Raw genomic sequence first — 25,149 nt, 5'->3', positions numbered from 1 at the left:
TGCAACTTTAAAAGATAGTTTATACAAATCATTTCAAAACAAGTACGCCGCTTCAGCAGATGAAGGTCAATGAAATGTTTAAAAAACTTGGCAACCGAATCAATGTTTTGAAAGTTAGAGATAAGATTATTGTAAATACCAATGTTGTGAATGAATGATTTGTAAACTGAGAAGTTTACAAAGCTTATGATTTGTAAACTTAGGAAAAAGCTATTTTCAAATGTAGCTCGGAATGACAGGTGAATGTTTGAAAAAAAGAGGTTATCTACTCTTACCTAAAAAAAGAGGGGATGTGGTGGCGCTGCGGGTTAAACCGCAGAAACCTGTGTGCTGCAAGGTCAGAAGACTTGCAGTCATAAAATCGAATCCACACGACGGAGTGAGCTCCAGTCGCTTCTCCCAGCTCCCGCCAACCTAGCGGTTCGAAAGCATGCAAAATGCGAGTAGATAAATAGGTACCACCACGGTGGGAAGGTAACAGGGTTCTGTGTCTAGTAGTGCTGACCACGTGACCAGGGAAGATTGTCTTCGGACAAATGCTAGCTCTATGGGTTGGAAACGGAGATGAGCACTGCCCCCTAAAGTTGACACGACTGGACAAACTGTCAAGGGGAAACTTTACGTTTACCTTACCTACCTGTAACTCTGGTTCTTCGAGTGATCATCTGTGAATTCACACTAAGGGGTTAATCTGCACCTGCTCAGAGCAGCTTCAGAATCTTCTAGAGCTCAGGCACATGGTGCCGGGACCTCCCACGCACTGGCTATAACCCCGCTCCGGCACTGAGTGCCTCAGTTCCATGGAACTGTCCGCTGCTGCGCAGCATGCCATATGGCACATGTTACGTACAGCGGGGAGGAAGGGCAGGGAGTGTGAATTCACAGATGAACACTCAAAGAACCAGAGTTACAGGTAGATAGCTTCTTTTTCTTATTTGTGGTCTCTGTGAATGCACACTAATGGGTGACTAGCAAACTGACTTACCAGGTGATGGCCATCATGAAAAAAGATGCCAAGACAACCCGTGAATATGTGTAGAGAAGAAACAGTCATGGATAATTGAAACAGTGGATACCAATTCTGCAGATACCAGGGACCTCCCAATCACTTAATAAGGGTTCTTCTTCCAGTAAACAAAACATTGTACTACTACTATCAGACTGTTAATGCATCCTCTCTGTGATATACGTGCAAATGCACATCCAGTTTATGTCTGATTACTAGACCAGGGTTCCCCAATCCATGGTCTGTGATCTGGCAGCAGTCTGCGGCCTAGGCAGGACCAGGCCGTGGACATAGATCTCCTGCCCCCCGTGAAAGCGCCACCCATGTCACACACATGCACACAAGTGTTCTTTGCCCCCTGCGAGCATGCTGTGCACATACGTGAACAGCCCCCTGAGAGCACCACCACGTGCATGCATGCGAGTGCACTCCGCCCACTGCGAGCACCGCGTGTCTGTGCACTCCATCCCCCTGTGGGTGCACCACACTGCCACAAGCATGTCACGCACCCCCCAAACAGTCTATGGTTGGGAAAAGGTTGGGGACCACTGTACTAGACTACTATATGACAGCAAGGTTGAATTGGCTAAATTATAGCATTTAACCTTGCAATATTCTTAATTCCTAACATTCTTCCCTTGGATGTATGTGCCCTACAATAAAAATGAAGTAAACTAAAAATTTAGAATTACATGATTAGATATAATACTTATGGTAGAATCTAGAATATACTATCATATATTTGACTTCAATGGATTTAGCATGTGGGTGGAAATAATTTAACAACATTTCTTTAAAAGCTGGAGAGATTAATTCTCCCCCCCCCCCATTTTACTTACTGATATGTATATGAACATTTATAGCATCTATTTCAAACATGTATCATTGCTGCTTTCAAAAAGTTTTAAAATCACTGGAACATCAGTGGTATTCTCTAACTTAAGAATGTAGTTAAGAGGATAGACAGTTTCCAGACAGAAATGTTTTTCCTTGTTACACATTACCAGAAAACTACAGTACTACTAGAAGAATTTTCAATGAGTTTCCCACCCCAAATGACGCTATACTAGAGACAATAATCTGTCTGGGGAGTACTTCATGCCAGATGAAAACAGAAGGACCATGTGTCATTCTACTGCTTGCAGATGCTTTACATGCTTTTCTTTAGTTAAACTAAAAATAAGCATATTCCTGGACATACCCAGATACCCCTTCCCACAAAGATTCCAGCCATGATTCATTGTTGTAACTATGTACTGTACTGTGCCAGCAGCACACAAAGGAGCTAAGAAATACTGTACTACTAAAACAAATTAAGCAATAAAACCTTTTGATTTATCATAATCATCAAAACTATTTAAAAGGTCCAATTGAAAAGTCAGAATCATAGAATAATAGAGTTGGAAGGAGCCTGTAAGAACATTGAGTCCAACCCCCCGCTCAGCACAGGATCCAAATCAAAGACGTTCTGACAGATGGTTGTCCAATTATTTCTTGAATGTCTCCAGTGTTGGATCACTCATCACCTCCCAAGGTTCTACTGCTTTAATGGTTAAAGAGCTTTTCCTCCTGATATTCAGCCTAAATCTGGTTTCCTGTAGCTTGAGCCCATTATTCTGTGTCTCCTGCACTCTGGGATGATCGAGAAGAGATCCTGCCCCTCCTCTGCGACTACCTTTCAAAGTATTTAAAAACTGCTATCATACCTCCTTTCAAGTCTTCTTTTCTCACGGCTAAATACACCCAGTTCTTTCACTCTTTCCTCATAGGGCTTGGTTACTAGTCCCCTGATCATCCTTGTTGCCCTTCTCTGAATTTGCTCCAGTTTGTTGGCATCCTTCTTGAAGTGAACTGGACACAGTACTCTAAATGAGGCCTAACTAGTGCTGAATAGAGAGGGAATACAGTAGTACTTCATGGGATTCAAAGACTATATTTCTGCTAATGCATCCTAATATAGCAGGGGTCTCCAAAGTATGGCCTGTGGGCCACATTTGGCCCACCTGGTCTTTTCATCTGGCCTGTGCGTTCATGCATGCAGGAATGCAAGTGGGTGGAAGTGTGTGCAGGTGAGCAGAAGTGTGGGCAGGTGCGTATGCACACATTCCTTCAGCCCTCAAACTTATATTATGTGGCTCTCCATGTGAAAAGTTTAGAGATCCTGGTAATATAGCATTTGCCTTTTTTGCAGCCACATCACACTGCTGGCTCATGTTCAATTTGTGATCTACAAATCCAAGATCCTCAAGCTTTCCCCAAAACCATCAAGGAAGTAAATGGCACTTGCAGAAGAGGTCACACAGAGGAAAATCATCTCCCAAATATATGTCAAGCAAGCTTCTATGGGTAATTATATTCTCAAACCTCTTGCCATCCAGAGAAGTTCATTAAAACATAGTTTAAAAGTATTATAGTCATTTTGAGTTAATGCCATTATTTGAGAACTGTTGCAAGATACAAAGAAAAAGGTTGAACAACAGCTATGTAATTCATTTTTTGTAATTAACATTTTGATAAACACTTTCTGTTCTATAACAGAAAAGGATTCTTTAGAAATATTGCACCATGATTTACTCTATCAAAAACACAACTCACTAGCAGAAGACGAACTACTCTATTTGATTCCCAACAACATCTTTCTACAAATTTTCTTACCACGGCTTACTCAATGTTGTGCAAGTGTTTTTTTTTTCTGGAAAACTTGCCTTCCTTAAAAGGAAATAACAGCATGATAAATGCTAAATTCATTAGCAACAATGAACAGATTCTAAGCTGACCATTTCAAAGCTGTCCTAGCCCACTAAATCCTTTTCATACTTGTGAGAAGGAAGCTGCTGGCCCCAAGGCACAGATTGACCTAAATGCCTTCCACAAGCTAGTATGAAGGAGGGCTATGTGTGGCATGCTTTGCCAGGGCACTATCCAAGATGGTATAAGCCTTTATTAGAGGTATAAGCCTTTATCACTGGCAGCTGTGGAGAGTTCCAAAGGCCCTGGAGGCAAGAAAATCAGGGAACCTTTGGGAAGAAAAGGAAGAGGCAGTATAAAAGGGGAAGAGGCAATAGCTAAAGAGGAGGAGAGGAGAGAATAGGAGGAAGAGGAAGACAAATGCAATGATGGTCCACAGTGGCCTGAGGGTCAATGGCATCTGGATGTCCTCTCATACTATAAGGATCTCACCCCAGAGTATCCTTCCCTAAGTTCCAGGACTTGAGTGCTCTCCTTCACATGGCTGAAGAAGAAGACCCTTAGACAAGCCGAACACTGAGACTATGGTGGGCAGAGCTGGGCACATGCCTGCGGTAATCTAGCCCAACCCTACCCAATCTGACTCTGATTCCAGTGTAACTCTGAAGCTGGCAGTGGGAAAGACAGTTTAAAAGGCTCTTCAGCTTGAGTGAGACCTCTGCACCAAAGAAGAGTGTGAGAAGAAGGGCACTAAAGAACTGAGGGTGAAGAAAACCACACAGATGATGTAAGACTGAGGTTAACAGAGGCAAAGGTAAACCACTCTGCCCAAATAAATAAGGGTCTGGGTAAGGATCTGGAAGGGAAAGAGCCAGTGAAGGCTCTTGTCTGCTGTATATAGTTCATGAATGAAGCTCTTAGTTTATTGTACCAACTGCTCTCTTACATGGTGACAACCAACCCCAGGGGCTCTTTTGACATCCGCTTGCTAATTGAGGGCTTGGGGTATGCACATACAATTCTTTAATAAACCTTAAATCAGAACCCAGGTTAGTTGAGCTTTGCCTGCTACAAGATGGATGTTTTAAAGTGTAAAACTATATATGGATTTACCGGTTTGAAATAAGTGGTAAAATCAATACCAGAAATCAAAATAAAAAATTCAAACCAGTATCAAGGTCAAACCAAAATCAATTTTAAACTGTGATGAATATTTATTTCATTTTCAAACACAGAACAGTGTCTCACTTCTCTTCTTGAGCAACATTGCTGCAAGTCTCTCACCACTGCAGCACACTGCTTTCCCAGCTAAAATTCTGTACCAGAATCTTTCTGGCAACTTATGAAGGTATAAGTGAAATGACACAAGTTGCAGCAGTGAAACGATGATTAATGAGACACCAATCACATTTTTAGTTATGTGCTCATTGCCTTGGCACATAACCTGCAGCTTATCAGTATCAATTCACCATTGTATGTATTATTTTTCTGGCTGTGATTTTTTGGCTGAGCAGTTAAATCAATTTTTCAGCCGTTTTGAGGTGGAAACAGGAACAACCATTATTTCAGCACCTACTGTATATAATACATCACCAGAATCTACCATCGACAGACAACCACTAGTACTGCAGATTTCAGATGTGAGGCGCGCTTTCCAGAATATTAACGTTCGAAAGGCAGCTGGACCAGATGGAAACATGGGACGAGTTGTTAGGGGCTGTGCTGCAGAATTAGCTGGAGTTTTTACGGATATTTTCAATCTATCCTTGTTGCAGTGTTCAGTCCCCACTTGCCTGAAGACATCTATTATAGTGCCAGTCCCCAAGCAGTCAGCTGTGGTATCTCTCAATGATTACAGACAAGTAGCTTTAACATCTGTTATTATGAAATGTTTTGAGAGATTGGTGCTGGATTACATTAAGGCTAGTCTTCCACCTTCTTTGGACCCATGGCAATTTGCATACAGGAGAAATACAAAGGTTGATACTTTGGTGTAAAGAAAATCATCTCACACTTAACATAAAAAAACTAAAGAACTCATAATTGATTTTAGGAGGAAGAGAAATGTACATTTACCACTGTACATAAACGGTGAGGAAGTGGAGAGAGTTGGTAGTTTTAAATTTCTGGGTAGTTACATCTCAGAGGACCTCTCATGGACTATAAATGCCAACATGCTAATGAAGAAGGCACAGAAGAGGCTGTATTTCCTGAGAATGCTCGGCAAGTTAAATTTATCTCAGCATTTACTTCTGTTATACTATCGTAGCACCATTGAGAGTGTCCTAACCTATGGCATTCTGGCATGGTTTGGGAGTAGCTCTGTAGCGGACAAAAAAGCTCTACAGAGAACCATTAAAATTGCCCAGAATATCATCGGGCTCCAGCTACCAACCCTGGATGATATCTTCACATCCCGCTGTCTGAGGAAGTCACACAGCATCCTGAGAGACTCTTCCCATCCTGCTTATAACTTTTTTGAACTGTTACCGTCTGGGAGAAGATATAGAACAATTAAGACTCGGACCACACATTTTCTGAATAGTTTTTATCCCAGAGCTATAATTGCAATCAATAATGAGCTTAAAGACACCAGTAGTGAATAATTAGTTGGACTGTGCTACTTGGTCTGCGGTGTAGATGTTTGTATTTTTAGTGGGGGACTTTTGTGGGTGGGGAGTGTTTGGGGAATTTTATGTGTGTGCATGTGGCTGGTCTCTGGGTGTCTGTGAATTTCGTTGTATGGGTATACTGTGTATATACTTACAATGACAATAAATTATTATTATTATTATTATTATTATTATTATTATTATTATTGTTGTTGTTGTTGTTGTTGTTGTTGTTGTTGTTGTTGTTGTTGTTGTTGTTGTTGTTGTTGTTGTTGTTGTTGTTGTTGTTGTTGTTATGTACCATCAAGTTGGAACCAACTCACAGTGACACTAATAGGGCTTTCAAAATAAATGAGATATTCAAGGCACATTCAAACTCAGATTTCTGAGACCTAGTTTGTCACTCTATCCACTGGGGCAGACCTGGGCAAAGTGTGGCCCGAGAGCCACATACGGCCCGCAAGCTGTTCCTGTCCAGCCCACGGACAGTTTTGAACATCAAAAACATTTATAGCTTTTTGACTACAATGGATCAGTTACTTATCTTTAACATATCGGAAAAAAACTCTTTAGTATTTGTGAAGATTAACAAGTTTAAAATAAAAACAATCACAACATCACTGTTTCATTTTATTTTTAAGTAAAGTTGGTTCGGCCCCCAAACACAGTTCAGATTTTTCATGTGGCCCCCCTATAGAAATTAATTGCCCACCCCTGCACTGGGGTATCCAATTAATCACTAGAATTTACATATTTTCATTTGCACATGCAGAAATTGTGGCCTATGAGGTCCATGTTTAGAAGACAAAAAGAAAGAAAACCTTCTAAGAATCTTTGTGAGAGACTACAGGCTAAGATACAGTGACTGGCCGATGGTCACATACCAAGAATCATGACCGAGTTAGATTTTAAATTAGGACTTCCCAATTCTGTTCTAGTCTAATACCTCAGAATTCTGTTATTTTTTTGTGTAAGGTCTATGTAACTTGTCTCAGATGAGATGCAAGGGTGCATCTTGATTGTGTGCCTGCCCATGCATTTGATTGCAATAGCAATTTGCCTCAGTACCTTGGCAATTAGCCACTGCAAGTTAAGCAGTACTTATGTGAACACCTACAGGGTTCTGGCCTATAACTAGTACGCTAGACACTTCCATCCAGATAGTTACAAGCTGGAATTATGAAGTTTAATTTAATATATATTTTAAAAGGTACCGTATTTTTCCATTTATAAGAGCCCCCCCTTTTCTAGCCCAAAAATTAAGAAAACTTCACTTTGAGTATTCAGTCTCTGGGCTCAGAACGCTTGGACATTATGAGTCCCTGTTGAATCTGAGCCTACAGGCTCCACCTCCTACAAACCAGATTTCAGACATTCTACAAAGTTAACATTTTTCAAGAACACTTACTTGCACTGTTTAAATGACTGATGTATGTACTCCTATCTTCTGTCCTTGCTCTTATCATTTCTACGTATTGTATGAAAGACTTACTATCATGCATATAAGAGAAAAACTCCCGCAGGAGTAATGGAATATTTGATATGACATTTTTGGAGACAGAACTACAGCAGGACCCCCATATCTGCTGAGCATTGGTTCCAAGCTCCCTGTGGATACTGATCCCGTGGATAAAGGGGCCCCACTGTAACAAGCATCTTGCTAAAACTTTTAACAATGCATTAATATAAAAGAAAAGTGTTTTCTAGTCAAAGCCATATCAAGCAAATGTACTTTATATAAGTAAAGGACAACAAGAAGTAGTTATATACTATTTACAAGCTGTTTGAGGACCAGGATGAATTTCATTCAAATCAAATCAATTTAAATCACAATTTTTGACAATTTGTATCAAAAATGAATTTTAATTTAAATGTCATTTAAATTGTGATCTATTTTTTAAATCTGATTTTCATTCGCCTTGTTATGAACTATATATTCACACACACACACACAAATATACTATTTCTTAATATATGTAGGACAGAATTCAGAATCTCTATCTCAGTTATGTCAGGTATATAAAGGAAAAGGCAGGAATAGTACAGTTTGGGAACATCATCATTTAACATATTAAACCTGTAAGTCTTGAAATACAATGATGCTGTCTGTTGGTATGAATCAATTAGATGTTCTTTAGCATATTCCAATCAGGAGCTGTAACAAAACACCTGAGCGGTTTAGAATTACTGAATAGAACTTAGTGACCTTGTAATTTCAAAGCTGCCATCAATATCTGCAAGTTTGCAAAATCCATTACCACATATGCAAATAAATTCTCTTCATCCTCCAGTTTTATAACTAAGTATTACAGTCATCTCTTTCACCGCAATTTAATGTGTACTCAAGTGTGCATGAACTACCATCCAAAATATTTAAGAGAACTGAGCATGAACAGTTTCAGAAACGTGCTGTGCCTGTTGGGCTTTAAAACATAAATCTGTGCTCAAATTTACTCTAATATAAAAACATATTTACTCCTACTAGAATCAATGTTATGAATAAATAGTCCCCTATCTCTTCCTCATGGCTTCTTAGGAGGCTCATGGGCAAGTCAGTTCCTACTGCCACCAGGCATCAAAGCTGGAGGACATTTTTTTGAACACTTCAAATTTTGAGAATATTTTTTAAGTTTTAGAATAAGAATTATTCATTGCCAAAAGAATTCATCTCTATATGTTCCTGCATTAGTCACTGTTCTGGGAGTAATAACAGACTAAAAGGAGTATAGGTCCAAACAGTGACTCACATGAAATCTCAAACTGAAGCCTTCTCTAAGGATGGGCAATTATGCTGTACACATTGGGTGTTACTGAATTAGCCATATGCACCCAATGCACTTTGTGCAGAAGTTTGCCAGGTAATCCAGCTCCTGCCTAGGCAAGAGTATAGCAGTGGATTATGCAGGAATGCCACAGAGTTTCCTAGGTCAGAGTTTTTAAAACTCATATGAGCACATTTTTTGGCAGTATGGTGACTGGTTTATAATGGTCCAGTGATCCCCAGCACTCTGCAAGTACAGGAGAAAGCTCCATTCATGTTTTCCTCGGCTGTCATGCAGGGACAAAAGCAAGAACCTGTTCTACAAGTGGTCAGTGAAAGGAAAAGTTTCACATACTCACAGCTTGCCTGGTATGGCGGAGAGCTTACTGAGAGCTGAAATATAAGAGAAGCAGAAATAAACTTCTCCTTTGAGATTATGTGGGCAACAAGAGAGATGAAATGTAAAAGTTTCAAGGAATGATGCCCCAGAGCATACGTTCCACTGCTGCATACATAGGGAAGCTCTAGTTACTAAGAAGATATCATAAAAACTAAAGCAGACCTTAAAACAATCAGTCAGAATTGTCAATTTTATAAAGAGCAAATAATTGAATTGAAGACTTTTTGAACAGCTTTGCAAAGGTATGAATAGTGACTGCCACAAAACTTTGCTACACTGTGAAGTTTGTTGGCTATCATGAGGTAAAACTTGTCTCATTTTTGGGAACTGAGAGATAAGATTATTTCTCATGGGGAAACAATTTCATCTCAGCAAAGTTGGAATTGTGTCATCATCGCCTATTGAACCGAAACGATGAGACATTTCCAAACCTCACAGATTTTCTTGGTTCCATGGATGAAGAGTTGTCTGAGGAACACACATCACTTATTGCATGACATTTGGAAGATTTCCAGCATAGTTTCCATGAATATTTTCCTGCTCCTGATGCAAGCAAAAATTGGATTAAAGATCAATTAATGTGTATTGTAGAGGGGCTCACAACAGCAGAGGAAGATACCATATTTTTCTGTGTATAAGACACCCACATGTATAGGACCCCGCTTCTAACCCAGCATTTTTTTCTTTGCTAGAAAGTGTGTGGGGGGGAAGGCAGGAATCATCAAAGTGATTCATCAAAGTGATTCCTGCTTTCCCCCTCCACTTTCTTCCAAAGAACAAGGGGGAAAAGCACTTTCCTCACAGGAAAGTGCTTTACTGCAAGGAAAGTGGAGGGGGAAAGCACTTTCTTGTGAGGAAAGTGGAAGGGAAAAGTAGGAATCGTTTTGATGAATTGCTTTGATGATTCCTGCTTTCCCCCTCCTCTTTCCTCACAAGAAAGGGCTTTCCCCTTCCACTTTCCTCGCAAGAAAGCACTTTCTTGTGAGGAAAGTCCTTTCCCCCTCCAATTTCATTGCAAAAAGTGGAGGAGGAATCAGGAATCTCCCCTCCTTACTTCCGTGTATAAGACAACCCTAATTTTCTAATTTAAATAATTTAGAGAAAAGTATCATCTTATATATGGAAAAGTATGGTAAGCTCATAGAAATATCCACTGATGGTGCTCTGAAATTGCATTTCAAGGAACAGTCCCTTCCAAATTTCTGGGCTCACCTACAAGCAGATTTTCTGGAACTACTGAAGAAGCCTATAAAAGTATTGATGCTTTTCATAATGACATACTTGTGCAAAAAATCATTCTCTGTTCTCATTTATCTTAAAAATAAGTATAAAAACGTAGAATCGGAACTCAATAAAAGTTTCAGATATTAATACAGCACCAGCCTTCTCATTAATGATAATTATATTAATATATGTTCCTTTTTCCCCACTCAACTTGTCTTTAATGAGGTACAATTTTGTAAAAATTATATTCAAGTCATTTTCTAGCTTTCATTTTCATATGACTTTTGCAGAACTTATCCACTGCCTGAAAATACTATATACCCCCCAAATACATATTATCCGCTCCCTGAAAATATGAAATCCCCCATCAAAATACATATTTATGTGTATTTCCAGGGTGTATTTATCAGAACTGGCTACTAGAGAGAGAAAGAGACCATGCAATCTATAGCATTTGCTAAATCCACGTTTTCAACATCCACAGAGAGGCTTGGAACCAATCCCCCACAGATACCATGGTCCTACTGTAATGTTTTCTTTGTTTATACATAGATCTGCAGAACAATGGAATTAAGTCTTTTCCTGAACTTAGTTTATTTTATACAATTTTTACTGTGAAAGTGCATGTTATCTCAGCTTGGATAACATGGATTAATTGAATTAGTTTACCAAAAATGTAAATATTGCATGAATATACAGCCACATGCTACATAACTAAGCTCTTATTTCATGCTGAATAATCTTTGAACTATAACTCATCTTAAACAGACAACTATTTTTAAAATAAATTGATTTAAATTTTTACAAATCTGATTTAAGTTTTAAATTTTTTTAAAAAATTAAAAATCTAATTTTTAGAAATAAAATTATTGATTTTAATCCATCTGGCTGCAAAATCTCATATTCGACTTTTAGGAAAATTGCTCCTTCAAGCTGTTTCTGGTTATTTTAGTCCCACATGAAGTATTTAGCTACAAAACTCCTGGAAGAACAAAAATACTCTTGCATTAATTGAAGTGACTATAACATAAGTGATATTTAATTCCCTGCTCTCTTCTGAAGTGAGTAAATACAACTGGCTACATCTGAGTCTTATTCATTTTGTACCAATTGATTAAAAGGACTAAAAAAAGATTTGTGACAGGATAGTCTTAGGTAACCCTTCCACCATCTGTAGTTTGCTGCATGATAGCACTGGCCATAGAGAGTACACAAGTTTGGAGATCAGTGAAAACTAAGCACATTCTGAGGAGTACTCCCAAGTAAAGGAAAGAATACCTACAGGCTCTATTTTTGCTGTTACTTGCTTCAACTTGTCCTCTCCCCATTTGTTGCAACACCATAGTGTTAAAGCAGTGGTCCCCAACTTTTTCCCAACCGCACACTGGTTGGGCGTGTGTGGCGTGCCCGCAGGGGGGCGGAGCTCGTTCACGCGCATGTGCACAGCACGCTCAGTGGGTGGAATGCGCTCACGTGCATGCACACATCACGCTCATTTGGGAGCCGCTTGTGCACAGCGCACTTGCAGGGGCAGACCACGCTTGCACGCATGTACACGACAGCGTTCACAGGGAGGTAGAAGATCTGTGTCCGTGGCCCAGTCCTCGATAGGCTGCGGACCGCTGCCAGGTCACGGACTGGGGGTTGGGGTTCTCTGTGTTAAAGGATACTTTCCAATTTCTACATCCTGAGAATACTCACGGGATTGCTGCAGAAGTGAGGCCCTTGCCCCTCCTGGCTCATAAAAAAGGCAAAAGGAGACTAGCTGAGTGGTAAAAAAAGGAATGGTGAATGCCCCTCTACAACAAGGCACAATTATTATTTCTTTAAAAGGTAGTGATAAGACTTCTGTTGAAGAAGCCTTTCTTGAATTGCTGGATAACTTGGTGGTTTGGGTATCTGGCTGCAGAGACAGAAGTGGGAGTAGAATATGTCCCTGTTGGTTCAGCGGGACATTTTGGCCACTCTTTGCTGCAGGGTCAGAAGATCCAGCAGTCGTAAGATCGAATCCACGCAACGGAATGAGCACCCGTCGCTTGTCCCAGCTCCCGCCAACCTAGCGGTTCGAAAGCATGCAAATGCGAGTAGATAAATACGGACCACCTCAGTGGGAAGGTAAACAGCGATCCGTGTCTAAATCACACTGGCCATGTGACCACGGAAAGATTGTCTTCGGACAAACGCTGGCTCTATGGCTTGAAGAGCGGGATGAGCGCCGCCCCCTAGAGTCGGACACGACTGGACAAAAATTGTCAAGGGGAACCTTTACCTTTACCTTATCTCTCTCTCTCTGTGTGATGGGTCTTGGAGACGTGTTTTACTCTCATTGTTTCAAGACAGATGAATTCTAGAAGTAGCACTGCATGACCTCAGGATTCTGACTTGTCCACATACTATTTAACCTTCACATGAAACTGTCAGGAGAGATTGTCTGGAAATTTGGGGTTTAGTGCTCTGATTAACAACCAGTTCTGTTTTTTCTTTCCATTAAACCCAGGGAAGCTTATTTGGCTCTAAATTAGTGTCTGGTGCCAGTAAAGGACTAGATGATAGCAAACAAATATAAATTTAATCCATACAAGACAAAGGTGTTTTTGGTCAACAGAAAGTCGGATTAGGGAATAGGATTCAACTTGTGCTAGGTGTGGTTTTACTCAACCTGAAGTTGCAGATTCCCAGTCTGGGATTACTTCTGTATTCAGCCCTGAGCTGGGATATACATGCTTTGGTGGTAGCTAGGCATGCAATATTGCAACTAAAACTAGTGCATTAGATTCCCCTGTCCCTGGCATTGTTTTATTTCACAGTGGTAACATTTGCCTTAGTAATCTCTCTATATAACTCAAAGACTGTTGGGAATCTTCAGCCGGTCCAAAATACTGGCCAGACCAGGTATAGAACCATACAATTCCCATGTTGCAGAGGTTTCACTGGTTATTGATTGGGTTCCAAATACAACACAAAATTATGGTTAGAACTTTAAGTCCCCATGTAACTTGGGTCCAGACTATCTGAAAGACTATATTCTTTCATATAAGCCGCCATGAAATTTGATTTCTGCCAGAGAAGCCCTTCTCTTGGTCCTGCCACATTCAGAGACTCGTTACAAAGGATACATAAGAAAGCCTTTTCGGTACCTATTTTTGAATAATGAACCTTCCTTCCTATGGTGTAAAGGTTGGTTGGGGACCCCTGATGTCCTATAGCACAGGGGTCCCCAACCCCCAGTCTGCGGTCCCATGTCAGTCCATAGGTTTCCCAGAACTGGGCCACAGAGATGGATATCTGTCCCCGCCCGGTGGGCGTCCCACGCTTATGAGCAGGAGGCATGCCCCACGCATACAGAGCCGAACCCCCCCAACCGGTCCACGGTCCCAAAAAGGTTGGGGGCTGCTGCTTTAGCAGGCACACAAAAACTTCATTTAGGCAGCCATTTGACAACTAACTGACTGTAAAGAGCAGGGTTTTTTGACTCAATGTGTAATTGTACTAACTTTTTTTGTTTTTAAATTACACTGTAAGATGTATTTCATCCCAATTTCTGTGGGAAAGGTGGCATCTAAATTAAGTAAATAAAAACATTAAAGTTAACATTGAAGCTAGTTTTATCACTTAGTTTCACTCCCCATTCCCAAATTATACATGGTAATCAGGAATATGTTTTTATTTTGCTTTCTCTCTCTCTTTTCTTTTAAAAAAGAAAAACCATGTGTCGTAGTATTGCAATGTCAAGATTTTGAGGTGTGAAGATGGGTCCGAGACAAGTCAGTCTTCAGGTCAACAGGAAAGAGACTCACAGAGATGGTAGATTCCTTTACCAGCAGTGTATTTACAAAATATATGTACAGCAGAACTACTATATGTACGTTAGTCAGCAGAATAAATAATAGACAGTAAACTAAACAGGCAGCGCTTTGTGCAGCAACTCTCCATACAAGGCTCCATATTCCACTATAGTGTGCAGCACTTATATGGTGTGAACAGCCAATCACTGGCACATCACTTGATGTCTTCTTCTAGACATTACGTTATGCCCAATACACATTTCAAGGATTGTGTCTTATAAAATGGATGTCCAACAGTTCACTCTGGTTCATGTACAAAAAGTAAATTCTCTATTATGAGCCACAATATCCTGACAGGCTATACTCCCCCCTTTTGGTCTATACTCCCCACTTTTATCTTGAAAATATCTGAGAAGGACTTGTCAGTAGCAAGAATCTGGTAGAAGGCATTCTTAGCTATTGAAGCTAACTCTGCGTCAACTGCAACTGGTGAATCAATATGTACCACAAATTACACATCTGCTCTTTTGGAGGAATGCAATCTTATGCATCAATTCACAGAGAAGGGAACTAATAATCCTACAATGGGGGAGTAACTATGGAAATAACGTAACTTTTGGAGGCAAGTTGCTCCAGTTTAAGAAGTCACCAGTATGCAACATATAATGGCTACACCGATTTTGGAACTTTATGCAATTCACCTACAAAAAGTTTGCTATTTGTGCTATACCAGTGTAACTAGGCAAGACAATTTGGGCCTAAATGTTAACTGGCTTAACACAGATCTATCAGAATTGGGTCTCATGTGGTTATTCTGAATTACTTGTGCTTCACTCATAAAGAATTTTTGATTGGGAGGTACAATGAACATAAACTCTGTGATTAGAAAAAAAAATGGAACACAGAAGGTATGGAGAGTGGACATTCATAAAGCAACTGAGAAAAGGATGCCCCGATCAAAGAACAACTGACGGACTTGAGATAGTGATGAAAAGCATATTATAATGAAATAGTGCTAAAAGAAGCAGTGTTAAGTGGCATATTACCGTGCCTGGAAACATATTGGGTCAGGAGGCGTTTGCACAAGGCCTAACGACTGGTGTTAGTAACTTTGCCACAGAAGGTAATGTCATCAGTTAACCCACTTTTCTAAAGAGGTTATAGAAATACGCACTACAAAGCATAGTGAGAATACGTAACTTTGTCATGCTCCTCTTCATCTCACTATATCATCTATATTCAACATTCACTGCAGTATTTTACTGCCAGTATAGACTGCCAATTATACAAATCTCTCTTAGATCAAAACCTTTGTTTGCCAGTATTGGCCTACGGTGTTGGGTTTTGTCAAGAGTTCTTTTGTAATTAGCGAGCGTACATATCCATGTACAGTGGTGCCTCGCAAGACGGGCACTCCGTTTAATGACAAATCCGCATTACGACAAGGTTTTTGCAATCGCAAAAGCGATCGCAAAATGACGTTTTGAATGGGGGAATTTCGCTGTGCGATCATCGGTTCCCTATCTCAGGAACCGATTTTCGCTTCCCGATGATCAAAACAGCTGATCGTCGGGTTTTCAAAATGGCCGCCGGGTGCTCAAAATGGCTCCCTGCTGTGTTTAGGAGCCATTTTTCGCTGCACAGGCACCAGAAACTGGCCGCCCCATGGAGGATCTTCGCTGGATGGTGAGTTCTTAGCCGATTGGAACGCATTAACCAGGTTTTAATGCGTTTCAATGGCTTTTTTATTTTCGCTTTACGACGTTTTCGTTCTACAGCGGTTTCTCTGGAACGAATTAACGTCGTAACACGAGGGACCACTGTATTTATTTGTATATTAGTAATCATGTTTTTATTGCTTAGTTTCATTTTGTAAACTGCCCAGAGTGAACTTTGGTTAGATGGGTGGTATATAAATTAAATGAATGAATGAATATTCATGGCATCTCTTCCCATGCACTTGGAAACAGAATAGTTATTTCCTTGTTCCAACTGTTCCTCTGAATCCAAACTGTGTGTCTATTTTTTTACACTGCTTGTAAGTTCTGCCAAGTTTTATTTTCTTTTTTAAAATTATAAGACAATGGCTCATTAAGCTTGTTACTCTGTAGCCACTACAAACATTAGTACTTTTCATTCATAGGGCAACCATAAGTCAGAGGTGACTTGACAGCACATAACAAAGGAATCACAGATATTCTATGAGGGTTTTTTGTTATATTGTTTCAACAATAATTTTATTTGACTTTCTTTTGGATATTCTTGGATAAAGCACTCTATTTGACTTTTTAAATGTTTTATTCATATTTTCTGTTTTTACTGGTTGAATCTAATAACTTGCCAGTTCAAAACAAGTATAATTTGTATCTGACCTATCTGAGTGTGTGGTCTTATTGATGCCTTTATTTTCTTCTAGCAGTACAGTGGTGCCTCGCTTAATGGGCGCCCTGTTTAACGACAAATCGCATAGTGATGAAGATTTTGCAACTGCAAAAGAGATTGCATTGCGATGTTTTAAATAGGCAAAAATCGCTTCGCGATGATTGGTACCCTGTTTTGCTTACTGATCATCACAAAGCGATGATTTTTTAACAGCTGATCGACGGTTCCAAAATGGCAGCCGGGTAAAAAAAATGGCCGCCCGCTGTTTTTTGGGACGGATTCCTCGCTTAACGGGCAGCGAAAATGGCCACCCTATGGAGGATTTTCATTTAAAGGTGAGTCTGAAGCCCATAGGAACGCATTGAAGGGGTTTCAATGCATTCCTATGGGCTTTTTAAAATCGCATAGCGACGAAATCGCTTTGAAGCGATTTTTGCTGCACCGATATCGTCGCTATGCGAGGCACCACTGTACTTACTTTATTTCCAGGCTTTATAGCATGGAAAAGTATAAGACTTTCCACCCACTTGCCCATTCCAGTGCTATGGTTGATTGTAATACCTGCAGTTTTTTGTACCACAGCTTGAATAGCAATAATTGCCTCTGGTCTCTCTGATACGGACACTGCTGCAGCTAAAAGTCACACAGGGTTTGCAGGTGATTCAGTTCTTCAGGGTTCTAAGAGTCTCCTAGTCAAGCTCCTCACCTGAAGCCACTGACTCTTCCAGGGGAAGGGTAAATTAACCACTACCCAATACTTGAAGTGACTGAGATATATAGCTGTGCTGCTCATAAAGATTGCTTCAGAGGGCTACTCCTCTGTACCAGCGAGGTGTCTACATCAAATGTATACCTCTGACTGGTCTTTCTTTCAAACGTCACTCAAGATGGTATCTTAAAATGCTAACTAGAGATGGGATATTTGTATTCATAGCCAAGTGCGGAAGTAGCCTTCCCCACCTCCCCGCACAGCCAAACACAGAGGTGGGCTGCTGAGTGGTCAGCTGTGCCAGGAGGCATGGAAGCACTGGCTGGGCTACTTCCACAATTGGTGTGATGTGAATGACAATGGCCGCGCATACCATGTGGCAAGCAGTAAGTGGACCAGCCAGTTCTGGGGGAAGATTCCGGTTTCCCCAGGCATCTGTGGTGCCAATATTTATATCCCCAGGGATACAAATATGAATATCCCATCTCTAATACAAACCTTTTTAATAAATGAAAAAGCATATTTTCTAATGCTTCAATATTTTCCAGATCAAACTTACAGATTATCACACTATGACTACTGCAAAGACAAAAGTTCACCCTCCCTTATGAGAGTAAAGCATCTACACAACTAGAATATGACCCCAACAAGATACTTGTTTTATTTATAAATTTGTGACTATAAGTTCAGGCTGTTGCTTCATGCGATTCCCAGCATGGACACTGACCACGATAACAATGATACATTTTTTCATATGGAGAAAAACTCTTGAAAACTCTATTAAGGTCACCATAAATTGGATGCAAGTTGAAGGCACATCACAATACACTATGTTTACTTACTCCACAATATCTCTTACTGAGAAAGACTGGGGACATAATTGATACTACTATACTATCAGCACTACTATTATCATTAAGCCATCAACACTACTATTATTATTATTAAGCCACCATCTTTTCTATGGCTACTAATGTTCAAATTGTCTATGAGCTTAATCCTATCACTGTAAATATGATCCCTAGATATCCGAATGATTAAACTACCTCACTTTTAACAGCAAGTCAATTTTGACTACCTCACTTTTAACAGCAAGTTCCTTTTATACTGCCTCACTGCAATCATACAAAAGCTTTGTTCTTACAATCCTGGAGACTATTTTGATTAGCAGCAGTTCCTTTATCAGAAAAATAAATCCACCTAAAACTAATCTTTGAGGAGTAAGAGAACCTACATTAAAATTTATATAATACGAAGCAAGCTTCCAATTTTTATTAGTCCTATTAAACACTTGTCTCATACTACGATAGATTTCATTGAATAAAGAGGAAAGCCACATAATTTGTAAGTTTTATTCTTCTCACATAAAGAAAGCAAACTAACCTTCAATGATAGAAAGTTCTGCTCATTAAACAAAGTCATACCTGGGGAAGTGCAGTATTCAGCTGTCGCTGGAGAGAATCCCTTTCATGACCAACTTCGTGCAGTTTCCCCTGTGTTAACGCTAGCGTTTCTTGAGTTTCTCGCAGTGTATCCAGGAGCCGATCACGTTCCTCTAACATAGATACCATTAACTGTTCAAAATGGGAATCAGCATCAGATTGTAGTGGAGACCCTGAACCATGGTGTCCATTTCCTCCTGAAGGAATCTCTGCCTCACTGATGGTTGGCATCACCTCGCACATCATCTGGAAATGGAGTTTAAGACATTCTTAGCTAGACCATAAAGTAAAACCAACCACAAATTCTAATCAAATAACAGAGCCACTGTAGTAAAAATAATTGTGTTATAGTAACGATGTAATCTTCATACAGATTATCAGTGTGCCCTGTAACAGTGTCTTTACAACTATGTTATGTCACAGCTGAAATCTGTAAGTCAAGTTTAAAACAACGAAGCATTTGCAGCACAATTTCCTAACATGAATATATTATTTTCTTTTTAAATAGGAACGTCCATCACAAAAAGATCCTGTATGCAACATACATATTGGCAAAACAAATTGCCTCTAGCGCCCACATATACATTCACTGGAATAAAGATTGCTCTTTATCACACTAAGTATCCTGTCAGAGTTATTAGAGATCAGTGGGAAGTTGAACCTATATACTCTTTTAAACACATATGTAAGGATAGGAATATGAATCGTGAACCTGATTAGCAATTAAAAGTAGTTAATTACAGACAATAGCTATTGATGAACATAAATGTTAATTACATGTTAATGACATGTATCTTATTTTATGAGTTAGCAGGTTAAAAAAAACAGAAAAAGCAAGCAAACACTTATTCCTATGACCTCTTGTAAACAAACCAATGGTGATTTTTTGCAACAGCACAGAAAATGGCTAGCTCTGCATGCATAAGAGAAATGACAGCAGCAACAGCAGAGAGTTGCTTTGACAATTTTGGGAGAAACACAACTTTGTCACATGAGTTGCATGCCCATTCAAAATTGCCAAAGGAATCTGTTAATCATAAGGAATTTGTCACTGCTGCTGATGTCATTTGCATTGCATATATAGAACAGCTCAACAGGATTTCAGCCAGTTAGTCATACACACAAAAATGGTACTCATGGATTCTTAGAAGTTCATTTTGCTAACACTGCTTTACATGCTGCCCTTCGGGCTTATTACAATGGGTCTATAACTCTATTACAGAAGTCTGTTATCACAAATTAATATTAAACCTTTATACTTTTACACTAGATATTACAATCAATTCAAAAGAGAAAGGCCTTTATGATAAATGAATAACCTGTACACATATATAATAAAAGTTGAATATATGAACTGTTGGATAGTTCAGTGGTTGCGGAGCCAGAGGTTGGGAGTTTGGGTCCCCACTGTGCCTCATTGACAGCAGCTAGACTTGATGATCCACAGGGTCCTTTCCAGCTTTACAGTTATAAGATGATGGTGATGATTGCTGTTTCATTTTGAAGTAGAATTATATGTTCTGAAATAATTGTCTTTTTTTACTGTATACTGAAAAAAGAGAATGTTACCTTGTTCGGGCTGGGAGAATCAAGTAGCAGCTCAACCGCAGCTTTATGGTGAGGCTAACTGCAATGTGAAAGTTGTAATAAAACTTTTTTTAAAAAATTGTCTGCCTTAAATGAAGGAACTCATATTGGCAAAGTTTAACTGGGTGTACAATGAATATTTCATGATTTCATTGGTCCTAGATGGGTAGGTGGAATTCAAAGCATTATGCATTTATATGGTTGGAGAGTAGGTGAAGCAAATGAGTGGAAAGCAGCTGAAAAGTTGTTTAGCAGAGAGCAGTTGGGAGCAAAAGTAGGAAGCAACTGAGAAAAGCTTCAAGACTTCATTTGGGTGGCAAAACCTGGAAGTTGAGTAAAAACATAAGAGGAAGCTGAAATCACTTGAGGATAACTGAAGAAGAACTTCATGTGTAGGCAGAAAACTCCATAGGCAGCCTTAATGAGAAATTTGTGACCAAATGTCAAGAGAGAATCCAACTGTAGGTGCTCAACAACAAGGAAGAATGAAAAACTCTTGAGAAAAAGATCAACATATGTCCAAGTGCTCAGTAATCCACCAAAAGATCTAAGGCATCCCAGGCAGTGCAGTAGAGCTCACAATAATTAGAAAAAGGCTTAGTTAGGGGAAATGTCACTCTTAATATAGCTAGTTTATTGAGTTTGCGAAGCACTATCTATATATAGCAGGGTGAATAAAAATAATGTCAAAAATCAAATTGATTTAAATCACGATTTAAATTTAAAGATTTAATGTAAAACGTAAATAATCAAAAATCCAATTTTTCTGATTTAAATTATGGCTTAAACCAATTTGATTTAAAACAAATCCACCCTGCACTTTAGAGGCAACAAGCCACTTACATTTAATAACTCTAAACCGGTCAATATTATGTAAATATTGTTAATTAATAAATTCATTAGGTTTTTAAGTACTTAAATTATTCTTATCCAATGACTAAACCCAGGTATTGAAAGGGAGGGAAACAGAAAAAGAGTGAACAGCTATGGTACCAATGATATTTGAATAAGGGAAAAATAAGGAGGCTCAAATGATGTTTACATTATGTCACTAGTGCTCAATAGTGTAAACTTGGTTACAAGAATATGAGCGCAATTCATTATACACAAAAGAAGAGGCCAGTGTATAATAGGGATGCAATTATCCTAATATCCGGGTAATTCACAATTACAGGACAGAAAACAAACCCATGAAAGTAGAGCTAATCAAAGCGCTAAAACCACTAGGTTTAGTGTGCTACAAAAGACAGCCACAGGAATGAAACAAGGCTCCTGCTGAAAAGCGTGGGATTTCTACCCTGTTTCCCCAAAATTAAGACAGGGTCTTATATTAATTTTTGCTCCAAAAATGCATTAGGGCTTATTTTCAGGGGGTGTTTAATTTTTTTCATGTACAACAATCTACGTTTATTCAAATACAGTTATGTCATTTTATTCTGGTTGCTGCACAGTGGTGGAGGGCAGGGTTTCACTTAACTGGGACTTATTTTGGGGGTAGGGCTTGTATTACGAGCATCCTATACTAGGGCTTATTTTCAGGTTAGGTCTTATTTTAGGGGAAACAGGGTAACACTTTGATAAAAGTAGTTAGACTACTCTATGAAGTTCAATTTAGATGTATATGAATTTGTCCATTTCTTGTTGTTTAGTCGTTAAGTCATGTCCGACTCTTTGTGACCCCATGGACCAGAGCACGCCAGGCCCTCCTGTCTTCCACTGCCTCCCGGAGTCGGGTCAAATTCATGTTGGTCCCTTCGATGACACTGTCTAGCCATCTCATCCTATCTTTGCTGTTACATACAGCACTGATGTTACCTGTCTGTCATGGGTTTGGAGGGAAAGTTCCATCCTATGGGGAGTGGAAGGCGGGACATCAGGAGGAGGGGCTGTACTGTATATATATGTGGAGCGTGTGTGGAGAAGCTGGAGGGAGAGCTGAGAGAAGAAGCTTGAGTGGGAGTCTGTGTGTCAGACAGGGTACTACTGTGTGTCAGTCAGTGCCAACCTGATAGGTTCAGGTGTCTGTATGGTTAGCCAGAACTGATAGGTTCAGGGTCTGTGCTTCAAGTTAAGTGTTCTGTGTGAACCAAACTGTGTGTATGTATGATTGAGACTAAGCCACGTTACTGTATCTTATTCATTTGATCATTTTTATTTTCCCTGTGTGTGATTTAAATAAACCTTGTTCTTTATTTGTTAAAAATCCATCCCTGGTCTGTGTGACTTCTTATAGGGAATGGTTGGTGGCAGCTTAGTGAAACTGTGGCATATCCCAGTAGGTCTGGGTTTGCCACATTTGCCTCTTGCCTTCACACTTTCCCAACATCAGGGTCTTTTCCAGGGAGTCTTCTCTTCTCATGAGATGGCCAAAGAATTGGAGCCTCAGCTTCAGGATCTGTCCTTCCAGTGAGCACTCAGGGTTGATTTCCTTCAAAATGTATAGGTTTGTTCCCTTTGCAGTCCAGGGGACTCTCAAGAGTCTCCTCCAGCACCACAATTCAAAAACTATGAATTGCCTATTTCTGCATAGCATTAAAAAAAAACTACAGAACTTGAATGAATCTGTTAGTTCCCTTAATGGACCTTAACTCAAGAACAGATTTTTCTTTAAAGCTAAAGTAAAACTAAAAACAAATTTAAGAGCAAATGCTCCTAAAATAAAGCCTTTCTTGCCTTCCTTTAGATGTTCACAAGTACTCAGTTAAACATAAGCAAGCAATTTTCTCAAAGGATGTATTCCATTTCTCACATGTTTATGATTATGTAATGAAACAGAAATGAGCTTCATAGTTAATTCTTAACACTGAGCAACGTAGGCAGAATTTACCTGATAGATTCAAAAGAGAACGTCTCGGAAGTTACGTTTTCAAAGTAATTTCTTATTTTACATCCAGAAATTTCCCTTGGCTTACCTTGTCTGATGAATCTTTGACAGAAGTCCACGTTTTCCAGAAATATCAGCTCTTTTTAGCAACTTCGCATGACTTCCAAAACCATCTCAAACCGCTGAGTAGCCATCCCGCCTGACTATAATGTCCATTCATTAAACGATCCCCAAGCCCTGGAAAGCCACAAAAGGCAATGAATATGCTTGGTGGGAGAAAGAGATGGTCTAACAGGAGCAGCCCTTAGTCAAGGGGTCTGAAGTAATCCAACGGGCACAAACTGATAGGACAGGGTTCCGTTCCCTTCCTCTTTAATCCTTCTCCACAGGTCTTTCTTCCACAGCCAGTCAGGGGAAAACATGTGCAAGAAAAGACCAAACGTCTTTCAGCGCCTGTGGGCTAACAATCGACCACGCATGGTACGGATACCTCACATTACTTTACAAAAAGAAAAAAACAACGACAAAGAAACCAACAGGCCGAGAGGGTTACTCTTCGCTCGAAGGACCTGGAAGGCACTCCTTTTTTTTCCTCCTCTTGTTCGGCAGCGTCGGATCCGTCCTCTCCTTCAGCTTCAGGGGTCTTCTCTCACGCATTTATAATTCCTCCTCTGTTTGTTCGAAAACCAAAAAACTGGTGTTGGGGGGGGTGGTGGTGGCGGTGGCAGTTTCAGAAGACGCCCGGGGATGCAGAGACTGTTCCTGGGACTTGGGTATCATCAACCACCATCCTTCCTTCACTCCTGGAAGGAATTAAAAGAAGAACGGACTCTTCCCGGCGCAGCCGTCGGGAAAGGAGCCTTTAAAAACACCCGAGAAGTTGGAGAAAAGCGGGGTCCGAAGACGGGGTCCCTCAGAGGTTGGTCTCCCCCCCCCTCCCGCCGTCCCCTCACAGAGAAGCCGAGCGACGAAGGGAGGCGGAGTTTCTCTTCCCAGAGGCCTCCGGGGACAAGCGGCGGCGCCGGCGGAGGGGAGGCTTTTCTTCCCCGCTTTCCGCCCTCCACTTCGGCCTTGCCAACCCAGGTCGCCCCGCCTCCTGCGACCGCCGCCGCCACCTCCACCTCCACATCCGAGGCGGACGCTCGCCCCGAGGCAGCTCTCCTAGTTCCCCCCCCCCCACTCCTCACGCCGAGTGTCTCAATCCCACGACGACAGGAGGACGAGGAGCGAGGCGGCGACTTGGGCCCGGCGGGACTCGCCGCGGAGCGCTGAGAAGACGGTGCCAAGGCAGCCCGAGTGGGTTTGGCCGCTCCTGCCTGTCGCCGGACTCCGGAGTTTCACCGCCGCCGCCTCCTCCTGCCGTTCCCGGCAGCCTCTGCGGTTCCTGCCTCCACCAGTGCGTGGCCCACAAGGCACCGCGGCAGGGCCTTGGCTTGGCGGGTCCCGCCCTCAGGCCAGAAGGTGGAACTGCAACAGGTTCGGGTGCCGCCGGCTGTGGCTCCGCCGCCCTTCTGGGCTCCGTTTGGGAGTCATCGCCGCTGAACGCCCCCGCGAGACTTGCTTCTGAGGAGATGCCTGCGGTTTAAAAAAAAACAACAACAAGGAGTCTTGTGGCACCTTAAGCACTCGCAAATTTTAGCTGACGTCAACTTTCATTCTCTGCAGCCTCATGCCACTCAAAGTTAATTAATCCTTAGTTGTCGTTTTAGAAATTATAGCCGTGTTGGGT

General features: G+C 40.7%; 1 protein-coding gene across 8 annotated transcripts in view; it reads right to left on the bottom strand.

Moving 5' to 3' along the window:
• The window catches only part of PPFIA1 (PPFI scaffold protein A1), an 87,404-nt gene extending 62,937 nt beyond the window's left edge, over positions 1-24,467 (bottom strand). For 4 of the 8 annotated variants that reach the window (XM_020782854.3, XM_078383266.1, XM_078383270.1 and 1 more), the window contains exons 1-2: positions 23,509-24,467; positions 18,992-19,255 (exon numbers count right to left, since the gene is read on the bottom strand). In XM_020782854.3, the coding sequence (XP_020638513.3) occupies positions 18,992-19,255 (264 nt within the window). In that variant the 5' untranslated portion in view covers positions 23,509-24,467. The remainder of the gene's footprint in view (positions 1-18,991; positions 19,256-23,508) is intronic. The other 4 variants (XM_020782851.3, XM_020782852.3, XM_020782855.3 and 1 more) reach the window with 1 other exon arrangement.
• Positions 24,468-25,149: the final 682 nt, after the last annotated feature.

Source organism: Pogona vitticeps, chromosome 1, assembly GCF_051106095.1.
Source record: "Pogona vitticeps strain Pit_001003342236 chromosome 1, PviZW2.1, whole genome shotgun sequence".
Taxonomy (NCBI): domain Eukaryota; kingdom Metazoa; phylum Chordata; class Lepidosauria; order Squamata; family Agamidae; genus Pogona; species Pogona vitticeps.
Note: the sequence above shows the minus strand (reverse complement) of the source record. Positions and strands in the feature narration are given on the sequence as shown.